General features: G+C 38.5%; 1 protein-coding gene across 1 annotated transcript; it reads left to right on the top strand.

The window, feature by feature from the left end:
- Positions 1 to 475: 475 nt before the first annotated feature.
- Positions 476 to 15654, top strand: LOC134284004 (uncharacterized). Its single transcript, XM_062850845.1, has 2 exons — positions 476 to 1253; positions 14730 to 15654. Exons 1-2 carry the CDS (start codon positions 1084 to 1086, stop codon positions 15334 to 15336), a joined length of 777 nt encoding a protein of 258 aa, XP_062706829.1. The 5' UTR covers positions 476 to 1083; the 3' UTR covers positions 15337 to 15654.
- The last annotated feature ends 1054 nt before the right edge of the window (positions 15655 to 16708 follow it).

Raw genomic sequence — 16708 nt, 5'->3', positions numbered from 1 at the left:
AACAATAACAATAACTTTGCTTCAATGAATTTTAATAGTTTTCTAAGAAGTTAATAATTATTAAAAAAAAATCTAAGAAAATTTCCTCAGCCCACAGTGGCCCCGAATGCGGCAGTCTGCGGGCAAAAATACAAAATGCCCGCCGTGCAGCGCCCTGTCATTCGCAGCTGACAGACAGCTCTGTCAAACTGTTGCTGTTCTCGCTTGATGATGGTTCATTCATAGACATCAGTCGCATATTTTTGATTATGTGTAGGGGGATATGAGAAAATGAAAACATCGGATCAATTCACTTCCATCCGTCGCGCTTTCAACATCGCGAATTTTGCGTGGTATACCTAGCACCAAAAACGAGTGTTGTCTAGAGCTAGAGTGTTCGTCGCGAGTTTTGGTGGGTTTACTTTGCTTCGAAAAATTGGTGCAATCATCGTCGAGATATCGTCACGGGAATTGTGAATAGGCATTGATTTTGCTGGAGGTTTCTGGGAGTATCGATGACCTGTAAGTGCGGGAATGCACTTAGATGATGGAGCGATTTGAAATATGATAAGAATCAAGTGCTATTGAGAGCCACTTGAGGTAGATAGTATAGAATTCTTCGTCTAAGCTTCTTCTGTGAAAAAAAAATCGAAATAATTTTTACAGTAATTTCAGTGGAATTCAGATTTATTTAGTTTGTGAATGATTCAAGCAAATTGCAATAAAGAACGTGGAGTGACAGTCTCTCTCTATGGGAGGCTAATTAATTCGTGAAATTATGTTTATGTTATGAAGGATGATGACGAGCCTTTAGTGAGCAAAAAGTTCCATATAGGGTGTGTTTCAGTCTTCGTCTACAGTTCTAGTCATTGGTCTTCAAAGTTCCAGCTGTTCTTTTGGTAGATTGGCTATAGATCATAAAAAGATCATTGGCAGTGCGTGGCGCAGCAAAAGATCGCCAAGCCCCCAAGGAGTATCAACCATCATAAGCCGTATTTGTAGCTACATCTAGTGCATAAGTGAAAAAGTGCTCTTGTTTTTGAATTTCCTCGCCTCGATTTTATGGAGGAGAAAGTGTGATCGGGGTTCGACGGGAAACACACGATGTCGCGGCGTATCAATTTGATCGGAGTGTGTGCCATCAGCGGGTTGTGCATCTTGCTGCTCTTTGCGAGCCACCGGTTTACGTCGTCCAATAGCTACACCACCGAGTACTTCAAGCCTCGGGAGCGCAACGCCAATCTGCGACTGCTGAATGCACACAAATTCTACGGGTAAGTCGCGCCTCTATGAGAGCGTAAAAAGATGATTTCTTTTTTTTTTCTGTGTGGCGTTTGGAGGAATGGAAGAGAGTGTGAACGGTACAAAACGACGATGATGTGATGCACTGCATACGCCGGTGAAAGGGCAACACGGACGGAGACAAGGGAAAGTTGTGTGTTGCTTTGAGCCGTCCCGTTCGAGTTCAACTCGACAGATATGTGTGAAGTGTTCAGCGTGTTGATGGATGCAACTATTAATTAGGCAGTTTTAATGAATTTGTTCGTTAGTCGATTTAAAAATCTGAAAAATGAAATGCGACAATACTCAATATTACCGTTGATTATTTTTCAACTATTTTGTTTAATAAATCTAAAGCAACCGGCAGAAAAAATCCATCACATTGTGACTACATAAGTAAAGAAATACCGTAATTTCGGGTGAAATCGATCACTTTTCGTAGCTTTTGGAGAATCATTTTTGAATACTTATCGATATGGTTAAATTTAATGCTTTAAAACAAGTACGACCATGGTTTTCATCAGTCAACGAGGTCAAAAATTCTATTGCAAATCATTTTATTACAAAAAATATCATTTGAAATAGAAAATTAAAAAAAATAATTTCGGGGTGAAATTGATCAGTAAGTGAAATGTTTTTGTAACTGGTGAAAATATTTTTTCCTCCTGAATTGACCACCCCGGAATGCGAAAACCTATGCAATTTTTTTACAAGTTTAGTAATTTTTTAATTATTTAAGTTTGAAGTTTAATAAATTTTAAGAAAACGCCTGAAAGTATGCAATTTCCATTCTAAATATGTTATAACTTCCGGAAAAGTACAATTTTATGCATAAATTTCAATATTTATGGAACTTTTGATGGCGAAACCGGGTTTAGGGAATACTTGGCAGCTAGAAACATTCATTCGAATATTCATTATATTTGCGATACAGCTACGGTAACAAAAGTTTGAAAGTGTCTTCAAACTTCGCCTGACAGGCTGTTTCGGAAAATATTGAATTTTATACAGAAATATGTGATTGATTGGCTGTGAAACATGTAGGGGGATTAGGGGCATAATGGACACCCTAAGCAAATGAGTACGTTAGGCCTATATAACAAAGTAAAACTTAACATATTATCAGTTGGCTAACAACTTTAACTTGTTTCCTACGTATTCCAATCATATACAGTAGGTAGAATGTCTTTATTGTGAAGAAATAATGAATTGTAAACCGTGTGTTTTTCAGGGTTGGCATTAAAGGTACGGGGGCGAAATGGACACCCATCGGGGCATAATGGACACCCCAGCATATTTTATGCTAATTCTTTGGTTACATCGACCAGTTAAGTGATTTGCCTATGGAGATAAATACCACAGATATAATACTCCATCTTAGACGAGTTTACATAACATCAAAGTTAAATAAACTTTAGGCAAAAATAATCAGATTGAATTTTTCCAGACTATCTAAACGCCTAACAGTATGCTATGCGCGTACATCCATTAATATTTGCCAGTGTTCATTTCGCCCCGAATCGACTACAACATTAAAATTGCTATTTTGATTAAATTCTGATCAAACATAAAATACTTCATCGGTTGCTAAATCTCCGTATACATGTAGATAAGGTAACAATTCACTTGTTTTTATGGTGGACATACTCCAACAGTCGTAATACCTTATTCGATGCTGCTTCGAAATTATAAGAATTTCACCATATACAAAACATATTTCAATTTCAATGATATTTTGGTTATTTTGGAGGAATATTAACGGTAGTTGTGGAAAATAGAACCATAACTTGTTCCTTTACACGTATGCATTGAAAGTTTAACATAAAAGTCAACGGTTTCGGCAAAAACAGGGGTGTCCATTTCGCCCCGGGTGTCCATTATGCCCCTAATCCCCCTAAACTCATCATTCAATAACTCTTGAGCCAGATGATGAACATTTTTTTTTTACAAATTGTTCTAAGTTTCAAGCTTTTTTTTATCAAATAAAAATGGTCCTCTCGTCGATCAATTTCACCCCACTGATCAATTTCACCTAAAATCACGGTATATTCATGCAAAAATGATAAAATATACCTATAATTCAATAAATGCATTTGATCTATTTTGCATTATTTTTTTTCTAAATTTGCACCCATCTCTAGATATCTATGCGTTAAAAGAGGTATGAATTTTATGATCATAACGACGTTCAAAAGTTCCTGGTGTGGAATTTCAATTCAATTTCCAACTGATCAATTTCACCCTGCTAATTAATTAGACCCCGGTTCAGTGTTTTTTGATAGAGCTCGTTCAAGAACACCATATTTAACGCTTTTTTATGTCTGTATTAAGAAAATGTTTAGCCTTAGGCTAGTTCATCTCGGGACCCACGCTTTACTTCCCCTCTGAAGAACTCACCCTCAAACCCCATGGGACGCCCTTATAACCTTCTGGAACATCTCTGAAACCCCTTTGAACAAAGTGTAGAATTATCATTAAATGCACATAAAAAAAACTGAAAAAAATGAAACTCCTTGGATCGCTTCTGAAACCCCGAAAATGCTCTTGAAACCTTTCGAACCTCGCAACACTCTGAACATTTCGGAACACTCTGAAATAACTCTAAAACCCCATGGAATGCCCATGGGAGCCCCTGAAACCCCCATCGAACGACACTGAAACTTATTGAAAACCTCTGGAACGCTCCTGAAATCCCCTGAAACCTCTGGGACACACTGTAACGTTCCTGAAACCCCTTGGAATGCCCATAAATTCTCTTGGAACATAGGGGAACACCTCTAAAACTCTCACCCCTGGGAACACCCCATAACCAACTGAAGCCCTATGGACCACCTCTAGAACGGCTCTTAAACCTCGTGAAACCTCAAGGAACGCCAATGAAATCCCATCCCCGCTCCTAAAACACCCCTGAAACCTTTCAAACATTTGTGGAACGCCCATAGGTCCTCCTGGGACCTCCTGAAACTCCCTGAACCACTCATGAAACCCTCTGGAACACCCCTAGGACACCTCTAAAATCCCTTGAGATTCCATAAATCGCCAATTAAACCCTATGGAACGCTTTGAAATCCCTTGAAGACCTCTGGAACCTTCCAAAAACCCTCTGATTGAAATTGGAAACAAATCTGGCAGTTATGCTAACAGTTTACATTTATAGTCCATTTAAGCCTTGGTATAAGCATCCGAATCTTTCTCGTACAATAACCCTGCGTTTACTACAGCTTTCGTAAGGTGCATTTTATAATGTTCGATATGTACCGTAATGAGGGTGGGGGGGGGGGGGCAGCGGGGTGGTGGTTGATCAGCGTGATGAAATTGATCACTATGGGATCCACGTCCTTCAACCGCTGAGGACGCTACAATTCTGTTTCAATGGAAGAACTTTTGATTTAAATCAATTGTGCGAAAAAATTTGAAGAATTTTTTAACATTCTTATGCTAATTGTATCAGATATAACATAAAAATATCGACTTTTTTGGATGTGTATTAAAACTCGGTAAAAATACTGTTGATCAAAACATCGCCTCCCATCAATGCCTTGTATATCAGATGACTCCCAAATACTTTTATTCATTCAAGGTAGGCTTATTGATCATAACATTGAGTTAAAATTGATGTTTACACATAAGTTTTATTTGAAAATAGCATACTTTCGCGATAGTAGGACGATTTTATAAGAAATTGCATACCTTTAGGCGTTTCAAGTCAAGAGTCAAGTAACTGCAACTTTCATAACCCTCTAATACCCAATCCCGCCTTTAGACGGGGTATAGTTTGAGCATTTTTGTAATTTTTGTTTCGTGGAAAATCAAACTTTTTATATATTTGGCTGATATTTAGGACTGTTCTGTATATCTCAAAATGGTTTTTGGTGTATTTTAAAGCGTATTTACATTTTTTAAAAATCATTGAAAAATTGATGTTTCAGTCACCTTTTAGAAGTCATTGTTTATTTTGTGTTGAATCGCTACAAATAACATATTTTATTTTTTTTTCCAAATCATTCTATCCTTGTTTAATAGTTTAAGGGAATCGAATACACTCTAAAATTATTTTCCTTGAAATTACACGGAAAATAAAATTTTCTGTGAAAGAAATTTAAAATAATAATCTTTCAACAATAATCATAAAATCTCAAAATGTTTTCATCTAAAAAAATCCGTTCCCCAAATTGGCTTCCAGGAAAAATATAAAAGTGTGGGGATGTTCAAAAATAAAAATTAGAAAAATCAAAAACTGAAATTCACGAAATCGAGAATTAATAAGAATCATCTTTCAAAACATGTTTAAATCGATTTTAGATGACGAAAAATGATATTTAGATCAAAATCAAAAATTTGGGTATTAGAGGGTTGACTTTATTTTATTTTAAACGCACTGAATACATCAGTGGTGCTCATCCTGCGGCCCTCCAAGCCTTGAGATGCGGCCCGCGGAGTACTTTTTGACGTACAGAAATTTTTGAACTATTTTTTGGAATAACTCGTTCAGTTTCTCAAGAAATCGAACAAAAAAGTTTAGCTGATCAATTTTCATAGTGTTAAACACAAATTAAATGTTAAAAATACATAAAGAACAATCCGTTCCGGTAAGATTCGAACTCACGACTCCGAACTATTCCGGCGTCGTATAGCTAAGCCACAAAACCAGTCACGAAAAAAATAGTTCTGGTGCCACGGTGCCACTGTAGCTGAAATATCTCAAACAACTTTAGAAGAAATTCCTGGAGCAACAAAATATATTCTGAGACCTATAGAAATAGAGACTTCATGAAAAATTCGTGAAGTAACTTCAGAGCAATTCCAAAGGTAAATCCAAGAAAAATTATTGGAGGCGTTCCAAGGGCATTCTAGAAATACTAAAAGAAACTCCAGAAAATTTTCTGAATAAGCAATTTCAAGATAAGCTGTTAAAGAAATTGCTTGAAAAGCTCCAGAATAAAGTTCAGAAGAAGATCCAGCATTTTTGGAGCGATTCAGAAGAAATTCATATAAAAGTTGCATGAGAAATTTCTGAAGTGGCTTCAAGGCAATCTAGGGGCGACTCCTAAATTGTTTGTTTAAATTTCAATTTGAAACTCAAACATTTTTCTAAAGCAAGACTATGAGTCTAAATTGTGTTTTGTTTTCCTTAAAATACAAAAAAAACTTAAAGTTCCGCTAAATATATTGTAGAACCACAGTTATTAGTCAATTTTTGTCACTTAACGAAAAATAAAAACTACATGAAGCAAGTTTGACCCTTACACAAGTTCTGAACGGTTTTGATTTTCAATAAATGTATTGCAAAATGGTTCTTTTTGTTGATTTTGTTCATTGATATTCTATGCGGCCCGCCGGTCGATCTCGAATTGTAAATTTGGCCCGCGGTATCCTTCAGCTTGAGCACCACTGGAATACATAATCAAATTAATTATAATTATCGATTTTTGCGGCTTAACCAGCCGAGTGGAAGTTTTACTTAATTCCAAAAGCTAAACGTTACAAATACTGGTGTGAGTGAGAAATGGACAAATTGGAGTGTAATTTGCAAAATAGTGTCTCGTCCTCTCGGTAAGACACGAACTCACGACTTCTACTCACTAGACAGGCGCGTTGCCAACTACACCACACGCTATGTCTGAACCAGCAGATTATAAAAATCGAATGTACATCAGGTTTCTTTACCCCAAACATCAATATTCAAGCTATATTTTCTTGTGCAGAAGGTTTCAAAATATACTATCGGTGAAATGTTTTCAATACATTATGTATGGGAGAGAAATTAGCATTAGCATTAAGCGAGTCACACAAATTCGTAGGTGGTACAGTCCTAGACCGCTGCTATGAGGTTGCCTCCTTCCCGTCCGAACCAAAGCACAAAGATTTGGGACTAATCTCTGACTCTTAGACAAGACTGCCGCAATCCGCCAATGGTCGAGCACTGTCCTGGCCACGTCCTTGCGACTGCTGAGGGATGGGAAGGGATGGTTAGTTTTGGACACCTAGGAAAAATGTAGACAACTCTACGATCTCTCAGGCCTAGGTGTCACGGGAATTTGGGTGTTGTTAGTGGAAGGGTAAACTCCAAAGGATACGCTTGGTCAACGTTCAGGCACACCATTGTAAGTCTTCTTCGAATCAGTTGTCTGCCCGATTCATCATGGCTTCCTCGTCGTCTTGATGGCATTTGGTTGAATTACTAGATTCTTCGGTTGATAATCTGAATTTTAAAATAATATTAACATCGTACGTCAAATAATCTACATATTAGTGATACGCTCGCCACAGTTGCATATTTTTACAATATTATTTATATCATGCGATAAATTTGCCTCAAACCTGCTGAAATAAAATGTTGATTAGCAGTGCATTTAAACAAAATTAACTACAAAACACAAAAAAGCATCAAATTTTGATCTTGGAATATTTATAAATACGGTAAATATCAAGATCAAAATTCGATTTGGTAGATCTTACGCCGCAACGCACCATTCTAAGGTGATCTACCCACGTTACGGGTTACATTATGTATGGGAGAGAAATTGACCAAAAATGAAAATGTCATGCAAATTTGTATGAAAAACAACTTAAAAGATGAAAAAATCAAAATGTCCCCGATGAAATATTTTGAAATTTTCGCATATGATCATACAGCATGAATTCTGATATTCTGTGGAAAGAAACCCGATGTACATTCAATTTTTATAATCTGCTGGTTCAGACATAGCCTGCACCACGAGAAGACTCGAAGATGTAGTGACTAACCTGAATTCAAGTGCAGCTCGAAATTCTGAGGTTATCTTTTCCACAGACCTCACTTCTTTCGGATGAATTCCGAATCCATGTATATGGAAAGCCTAGGCGAGAGCGTACCGAGAGGACGAGTAACTTTTTCGCCAATTCCACTTCAATTTATCCATTTCTCACTCACGCCAGTATTTGTAAAGTCTAGCATTTGGATACTAAATACACTAGTTGTAAGATTTATCAAAAATTATTCAGCTTCAGCATCATTAAATTTAATTTTCCAATCTTAGAATGTTATGTCATTGGTTGATCAACTTCACCCCGGATTAAAAGTTTTTCAATTTGGAAATTTGAACATTTTTTACAAAATGTTGCAGTTTCTTGTAAGAATTTCGTATAAGTAATGATTGTACCTGATTTTATTGAAAAGAATAGAGGAAAAGTGATCAACTTCCGCCCAGATTACGGTGTGCAGATTTTCTCACTGTCATCCAACAGGTCCAATATTTAGACTTCATCAATACATGACAGTTCAATACTGGCTCCTTGTTCACTAGTCCTCTTGCTACCACATCTTCAGGACACCTTACAAGAGCACTTGTTCAAATAGATAAAACAGTAAACAGTACTGGATGCATTGTATCATTTTTTTGTTTTTGTTTTTTTATTAAATAAAACGGAGCAATATGTTCAAAATTACTTTTCAGATACATCATAAAGGGAGTACCAAGGTATATACTAGAGTGGGTCATCGGAACCGTTTTCTCAGATCAAAGCTTTTTTGGTTCCGTTTTGGGTCCTGAGTATCTGTGCAAAATTTGAGCACGATCGGTTGCGTCTACACTTTGCGCATTGCAATTGAAATTTATATGGGATTTTGTATGGGAAAATATACTTTTTTGCATTTTAGCCATAAGTTGAAAAAGTTTGTCTGAAATTTTTTAACCAATACTGTAAAATGATAGCCAAGGATGTTCTGAAAAACTTTGTTGAAGACCGCAAAGCGATCCGATGCTTGTGAAAATAGTTATAACCAGCGAACCGCATGCATGTGTTTATGTTTTAACATGTAAAGGAATAACAATAGCAACAAAATCATGCTGTTTCGCCAAGCAATGCCAACGCTATAACTTTTTTCATAAGCATCAGATCACTTCGCGGTCTTCGACAAAGTTTTTCAGGACACCCTAGGCTATGTTTTCACTTTATCGGTTACACGGTTTTAGAAAAAATCGAGCTCGTTATGAGAAAAATGCAAAAAAGTGTGTTTTACCATGTAAAACTCCATACAAACATCAAACGGCTTGCGCAAAACGTAGACATAACCGATCGTGCCCCAATTTTGCACACTTATTTGGGTCCTGAAATGGGATCAAAAAAGCTTTGATCTGATGGGATACCGTTGAATTTTTCATTTTTCCATATAAACGATGACCCACTCTAGTATATACTGAACTATTTTCTTCGTGGAAAATATTTTTCATTTCTGCAAAAAAAAAACATTTTCAAAATTTCGTAAAAAAATGGTAAACATTTTCCACCACAGTTATGTTCTGGAATATCTGGAACAAAACAAAAAGTGTTTTGTCACTTTGGGGCAAAATTGATCAGAATACAATTTAACATCGGTTGTGACTGAAAATTGCATTTTACGTTTCATTTTTATCTCTTGAACCCGGATAACGCAACAAAACTTTTACAACTAATGAATTCGATCGTTCAAAAGTAACATTATGTTTTGAAATTGGCCCTCAAACGCGTGAAGGAAGGCAACTTTCCTTTAAAATAAGTGAGTTCTGCCATAATATTCTATTTTATCCTCTTGTAGTGCTTGCACAGCCAGTATTGAAAAACATTCTAGAAATATAAGAATACGGCTATAATATTATTCACTTATGAATAACATGATTGATGCAATAATTTGAATTAGATAAAAAAAGACCCTTCTCATTTCAAGTGTGGGTTATGGCGTTGCTAAGAAGGTTAATGCGCACTTCTTTCTTGCTGCCGTTTCCTAGGGTGGGACACAGGTATTTACAGGGGGTACTCAAAATAATACTCAAAATAACTGGGACAGGTAAAATTTTCACTTTTCAAAAAATGTTCAACTCACTGTATCTTTTCGAAAAGGGCATCAAATATTCTCAAATTTTTACTATAAGTTCATCAACTAGTTGTGTATCAGTGGATCAAATTTGCAAAAGATCGGGCCAATCTACACGAAGTTATAAAGATTCTAGAAAAAGGTATAATTATCCGATAGCCAACTTTGAACTGTTATATCTCCGGATTCAACGAACCGAATGCAATGAAATTTCGTTCATTAATGACTAATATAATGAACTTTGAAAAACAGTTGACTTAATTTGAAATTATTAATAGAAAAAAAAGTTATAGCGATTTCATTTATTCTATGGTTTTTTAGTAAATTTATCTATTTTTCATTTGCATGCTATTACTTTTTCAACTCAATGCCGGTTATTTGGTTGCTTCCCTTTGAAACATAAATATATTCAAGTCAATTAGAGGGAATTTAAATGAACTTGAATTACTATCTCGAATTTTGAAACGATGATGAAGTTTTGGATAAATTGGTGTTATATTAGAAAATTTATCTAGACGTCATAATTTTCTTTCTTGTAAAGAATTTTAAGTTTAGTCAAATGTGCTTCATAGCTCATTATATAAGTCATAAATGATCAAAATTTCATTGCATTCGGTTCATTGAATCCGGAGATATAACAGCTCAAAGTTGGCTATCGAATAATTATACCTTTTTCTAGAACCTTTATTACTGCGTGTAGAATAGCCCGATCTTTTTGATCACTGATACACAACTAGTTGATGAACTTACAGTAAAAATTTGAGAATATTTGATGTACTTTTCGAGAAGTTACAGCGAGTTGAACATTTTTTGAAAAGTGAAAATTTTACCTGTCCCAGTTATTTTGAGTATCCCCTGTATGTCTTGTGTCCAGACACCAGGCCCTAATGCCTAGGTTTCAGCGACATTACTAGCTTTCTGTAACGAGATCAAAACAAAGACAGGTTCTATAACCTAAACATCGTTTATTCGAAACATAACATAATTTATAATGTATGTAAATATGGAATTACAATAATGTAGCATGGAATGAACTCACCAAATGAATTGCAAATATCATTTTGTACCAGTTGCCAACATTGACACCAGCGTATTTTAGCGGCAACTTTCTTCTTTTCGAGCAACCTTCAAGGATACCAGTTCAAAGCGATAGACCCCCCCAACATGATCAGATTGACCAGAAACTAATTAGGGTCTGGGACCATTTGGGCACTAACTGCTATAACTCAGTCAACGAATTCAAACAATTGTCTTCAAATTTGGACATGGCCAGATTTTTCCTTCTCTTGGTCTTCTCATTATAAACCGCTAGCGATTAAAGCGAAACTGGAAGCAATTGCTCTCTTTTTTGTTTTTGATTTTTAATTAAATGACGAAGCAATATTTTCGCTGAAGCGCAGGAAAGTATGGACAGGAACGATATGCGGAGATTTTATGCAACTGTCAATGGCGCGCGGCACAAGACTGCGCCAGTGCCCGCCATGTGCAATGACCGGGAAGGAAATTTGCTGACAGACAAAACAATGGTTGCAGCCAAGTGGAAGAAGCACTTCGAAGATTTGTTGAATGGTAGCAGCGAAGGAGCACCCAGGAACAGGATTAACATAATGGATGACAGTCAAGCAGTGGAACCACCAACACTGGATGAGGTTAAAAAGGCCCTTAAGGAGCTGAAAAACAGCAAGGCTGCTGGGAAGGACGAGATCCCGGTCGAACTTCTTAAGCACGGAAGCGAGCAGCTACATCAATCAATCCATCAGATTATTATAAAGATTTGGGAGGATGAAGAATTGCCCACCAGTTGGTAGGATGGCCTCAAATGCCCAATCTACAAGAAAGGGCACAGACTGGAGTGTGCCAATTACAGAGGGATTACCCTCTTAAATTCGGCGTATAAGATACTGTCGCGTGTCCTGTTCAACAGACTGCGACCTCTTGAGGAGTCCTTCGTCGGCGAATACCAGGCTGGTTTTCGTGAGGGCCGATCAACGACGGATCAAATGTTTACCCTGCGGATGATAATAACTGTAACTTGCAGACTCATCATCTGTTCATTGATTTTAAAGCAGCGTACGATTCAGTGAAAAGAAATGAGCTTTGGCAGATAATGTCAGAACATGGTTTTCCGGCGAAACTAATTAGGCTGATACGCGCAACGCTGGATGGATCAAAATCAAGTATTCGGATCGCGGACGAAGTGTCTACGTCGTTTGTGACCTTGGATGGATTGAAGTAGGGGTATGCTCTTTCAAATTTATTGTTCAACATTGCCCTCGAAGGAGCGATTAGGAGGTCAGGCGTGCAGAGGAATGGCTCTATCATCACACGGTCGCACATGCTCCTCGGTTTTGCGGACGATATTGATCTCATCGGCATCGATCGTAGGGCAGTGGAAGAAGCTTATGCTCCTCTGAAGAGAGAGACAGCGAGGATAGGCTTGACGATTAACTCTACCAAGACGAAGTACATGATAGCGGGTAGAGACAGAAGCAGGCCTAGTGGCGTTAGTGCTGAGGTAGTGATTGATGGGGAAGTGTTTGAAGTTGTTGAAGAATTTGTTTATCTTGGAACACTTGTGACATGTGACAATGACGTTTCCCGTGAAGTGAAAAGGCGTATTGCAGCTGCGAATAGGGCCTTTTACGGATTGCGTAGCCAGCTTAGGTCCCGTAACTTGCAAACGCAAACAAAATTCGCTCTGTATAAGACGCTGATTCTTCCGGTTGCCCTCTACGGTCACGAAGCGTGGACGCTAAAGGAGGTAGACCGAAAAGCTTTTGGAGTTTTTGAGCGCAAAGTGCTGCGGACAATTCTCGGTGGGAAACAAGAAAATGGAGTGTGGCGCAGACGCATGAATCACGAGTTGTACCAAGTGTACGAAGATGCGAATATTGTGAAACGTATAAAATACGGCAGACTTCAGTGGGCTGGACACGTAGTGCGAATGTCGGAAGAAAGAATAGCGAAAACAATATTCAGCAGAGAACCCGGTAGAGGTAGGCGACTTCGTGGGCGGCCGCGAACTCGCTGGCTGCACGCGGTTGAAGAAGATCTACGATCCCTACACGTTCGGGGAAACTGGAGGAACATCGCCCAAGACCGACGAAGATGGTGTTCTACTATACGCTCGGCATTGGAGTAAAGTTACTTTGTAGCCAACAAGGTATCAAGGTATCAGGTATTTTCAAAATCGGTCCTCGTACATAGTTAGAGGAAGGATCAAGGTATCTCCCACGGTATCTCCTGAAATTTTTTCAGGTGAAATATGTTTTTCAGTTTTAAGGAAACCATTTTTGAGTGAAATTTCAAAAAAAAAATGTGGTTTTTGAAAAATTGGATAAAGTTTTACACCTGTAAAAAATCCAGGAGATAGCTCGATCCTTCCTCTAACTGTGTATGAAAACCGATTTTGAAAATATTGCTTCGTTATTTAAGAGAAAATCAAAAACCAAAAAAAAAAAATGAGGAAATGCTTCCAGTTTCGCCTTCAAAGTTATTTTCCATTTGAATCACTGCCCTTCTGACAATTTCCTTAGATCACAATACTCGATTCTTCACAAAAATCTTCCGGTTGGTCTGCACTGGGATTGCTTGTGGCCCTTGGGAAACCACATGTAGTCCCGATTGAATAGGACACTGTTTTGCATCCATTCTTCTTCTTATTCTGTTTGGTGTAACGTCCCCACAGGGTGATAGCTTAGACACGGACACGTTCAATACTTCCAGTGAGCTAATCGCTCTTTGTAGGAAGCACGACTCTAGACAACGGACTAGCATGCAACGCCCAGTGGCACAGCCGAAAACTTTTCCTGACAGCTGCGGCGGGAATCGAACCCACGCTCCTCAGCACGATGCGACTAAGAGCTTGGTGACACTAGCCGCACGGCCACGAAGCCACAGCTTGCATCTCAGCTTCTCCACAGTTATTAAGGACAAGGTCGCTGGAACACAAAGATGGTCGTCACAGTTGCCGCCCTTAACTGTACTCGATTTTTCTCGTGCACAAATCTGGAGATCCATTGAACAACTGAAAATGGTACTCGTTGCTTACTTACTCGCATTGAGCACCGAGTAGCATTTTCAGACCAAAATGCTTTGTTTGGGAAATGAACGCTGCTGATCTTCACCAGTCTCACACTACGCTAATAACCTTTCCCGGATCCAAAAACCCTCGCATATAAAATTTCACGTCGATCGTTTCACTAGTTTCCGGATCCATAAGGGTCAGGATTTGTTTTAGAAACAAGTCCAACGATTTGTTGAGAACAATCCCGCTAGGAAAATCGCGATGTTTTCATACATTTAACCACTTGCTTCAAAATGCATAATTAAGCTGTAAACAGTGTTATCGCAAAACACATGGAAATAAAACAGGCGCATAGCGCACAAGGCCAAACAATGTGCAAAATATATGACCGCCTTTCCTACTATTTGCCTCGCTTCTTGCTCTGATTCGTGGCTGATTATTGTTTTCGCGTGGGTGCCCCGAGATGATATCGTGTCGTGTGTACGGTTAGCGGCAGCAGCAACGTATGTTATTTTTGCATATCAACAATTCTCAACAGTACCAACAGCTTTCATAATAATGATGATACGCTAAACTAACGATCGTTCCCGTTTCTCTTTTCTGTTTCAGCGCGAAGACATTCAGTGGGAGTTCAACGTACGACACCTATCCGCCTATCCCAACGCCTCAGAACTCCACTGTCACCATCGAAGATGTGCTAAACTATCAACGTTCGCGGATTGCGGACGAAATGGCCGAATTTGAGTATCCAAACGGCCTATACAATAGCGATGCTTCCAAACTGTCGGACCTAACGCCGGAAACGGGGGGTCAACCGATGCGCAGCATAATCATAACCACGTGGCGATCGGGATCGACCTTCCTGGGCGACATTCTGAACGCCATGCCCGGTAACTACTACCACTACGAACCGCTGCTCGATTTCGACATCGTTCAGATCCGGGGCCCTCCGAACGATCGGATCGCCATCCACAATCTGAAGCATCTGCTCAAGTGCGATTACACCGAGATGGAGAGCTATTTGGACTTTGGTCGGACGCACAACTATCTGTTCAGTCATAATACTCGCCTGTGGCGACACTGTCGGCTGTTTCCGCACTTTTGTTACGAACCAAAGTTCCTGGGGCCTTTCTGCAAGTTGTTCCCGCTGCAGAGCATGAAGGTGGTGCGCCTGAGGGCATCGCTGGTCCAACCGCTGCTGGAGGATGAAAGGTGAGTTGCGCAATTTAGTGAACATTGACGTATCGAGGATATTTGGTATGAAAGGGTATTTAACCGTCTGGAACAGAATTGTAAGAGAGTTTGTGTTATGATGGTTTTAATTTCGAACCAAGTATTCACCTTTTGTGATGTAGTTAAATCAAACTTATTGCTATAGGTCCTATAGGTAGAGGACCGATTTCTTTTTATCCTCCATCCTATAAACTCACACTCTCGTGTGTTTTATCCTAAGTAAAAATGTAGTTTTGTTTTGCTTTTCTAGTGTTTTGCTCTGGAAGAGATTTTGCAAACTATAAATCCATAAAAAATCTTCACGTCTATAAGTAATTACGATAGTGACCGTGGTTTGTTGTGTTTCTTTTAAACACACACAGCTCATTTTTTTTTAAATCATGAACCAATCCAAAAATGATGAAAAGTTTTTCGATGGCCGTTCAATGACCATATTGATATTGCAAAATAATATCAAATGTAAGCTGAAAGTGGAAAATTTAAAGTTGCGTTAAGTACCTTAAATCACTGCGACTCAAGAATTGCGAATATTTCTATTAAAAAGTGGAATAAATGAAGGCATTGGTAAAACTACTACCATAATGTTTTACGTGATTTAACCGAGTGAGTTGATTTCTACATGACAATAATTAAAGACTATCTATATTTTGATCAGTTAATCTGGTTTTTCCTCTTACACTAGAACCTCTTTTAATGCATGTTATTTTTGAGCACTTTCAATTTACGCACCTTTTTTATGCCCTGCATAAAAAGGAAGAAAGCTGTTCAGTGCATAATAATAATAAGTGTTTATAGGGGGAAGCAAAGGAAGGTTACAGGGGGGTTTCGGCGGTATTATGAGATCGAAAGCATTGCAGAGATTTTCGGACGAGTTTCCGGAAGTTTTGGAGCGTCTCAGGTGCGTTACACGGAGTCCGAGTGGGTTTCAGGGGGATCTTGGAGGCATTTCAGGAAGTTTCAGTGGATTTTTTGAGATTCCATCGCAATATCTTCAGAAACGCTCCTGAAATGCCCTTTGATTTGAAGATGTTCTTGAAACCCCCTGATACGACCCTGACCTGAAATGTCTTGAAACGCCTTCGAAACCTCCGTAATCCCATTGATACGCCCTTGAAATTATCATAATCAATTTGAAATGCCTCTGAAACCTCTTGGGACGCCTTTAATAGGCCCCATAAACTTACTGAAACGTATATGAAAACTCCTAGAAACGCACCTGAAATGCTACCAAACGCCCCTGAAACCCCAAGAAATGCCCTTAAAATTCCTTAAAATGTTCCTGAAACACCCTGAAACTCTCTTGAATGACTCTGAAACGATCCTTAAACCCTCTGCAATGCCCTTTGAAGGCTCCA

Source organism: Aedes albopictus, chromosome 2, assembly GCF_035046485.1.
Source record: "Aedes albopictus strain Foshan chromosome 2, AalbF5, whole genome shotgun sequence".
NCBI lineage: Eukaryota > Metazoa > Arthropoda > Insecta > Diptera > Culicidae > Aedes > Aedes albopictus.
The sequence above is the reverse complement of the archived record's forward strand: the minus strand, read 5'-3'. Positions and strand labels throughout refer to the sequence as shown.

Bases quoted from the DNA above. Each gene is read 5' to 3' on its own strand.
- LOC134284004 (XM_062850845.1), top strand. From the start codon at position 1,084: ATGTCGCGGCGTATCAATTTGATCGGAGTGTGTGCCATCAGCGGGTTG. The intron at 1,254-14,729 runs GTAAGTCGCGCC...TTTCTGTTTCAG, and splicing joins AATGCACACAAATTCTACGG to CGCGAAGACATTCAGTGGGA.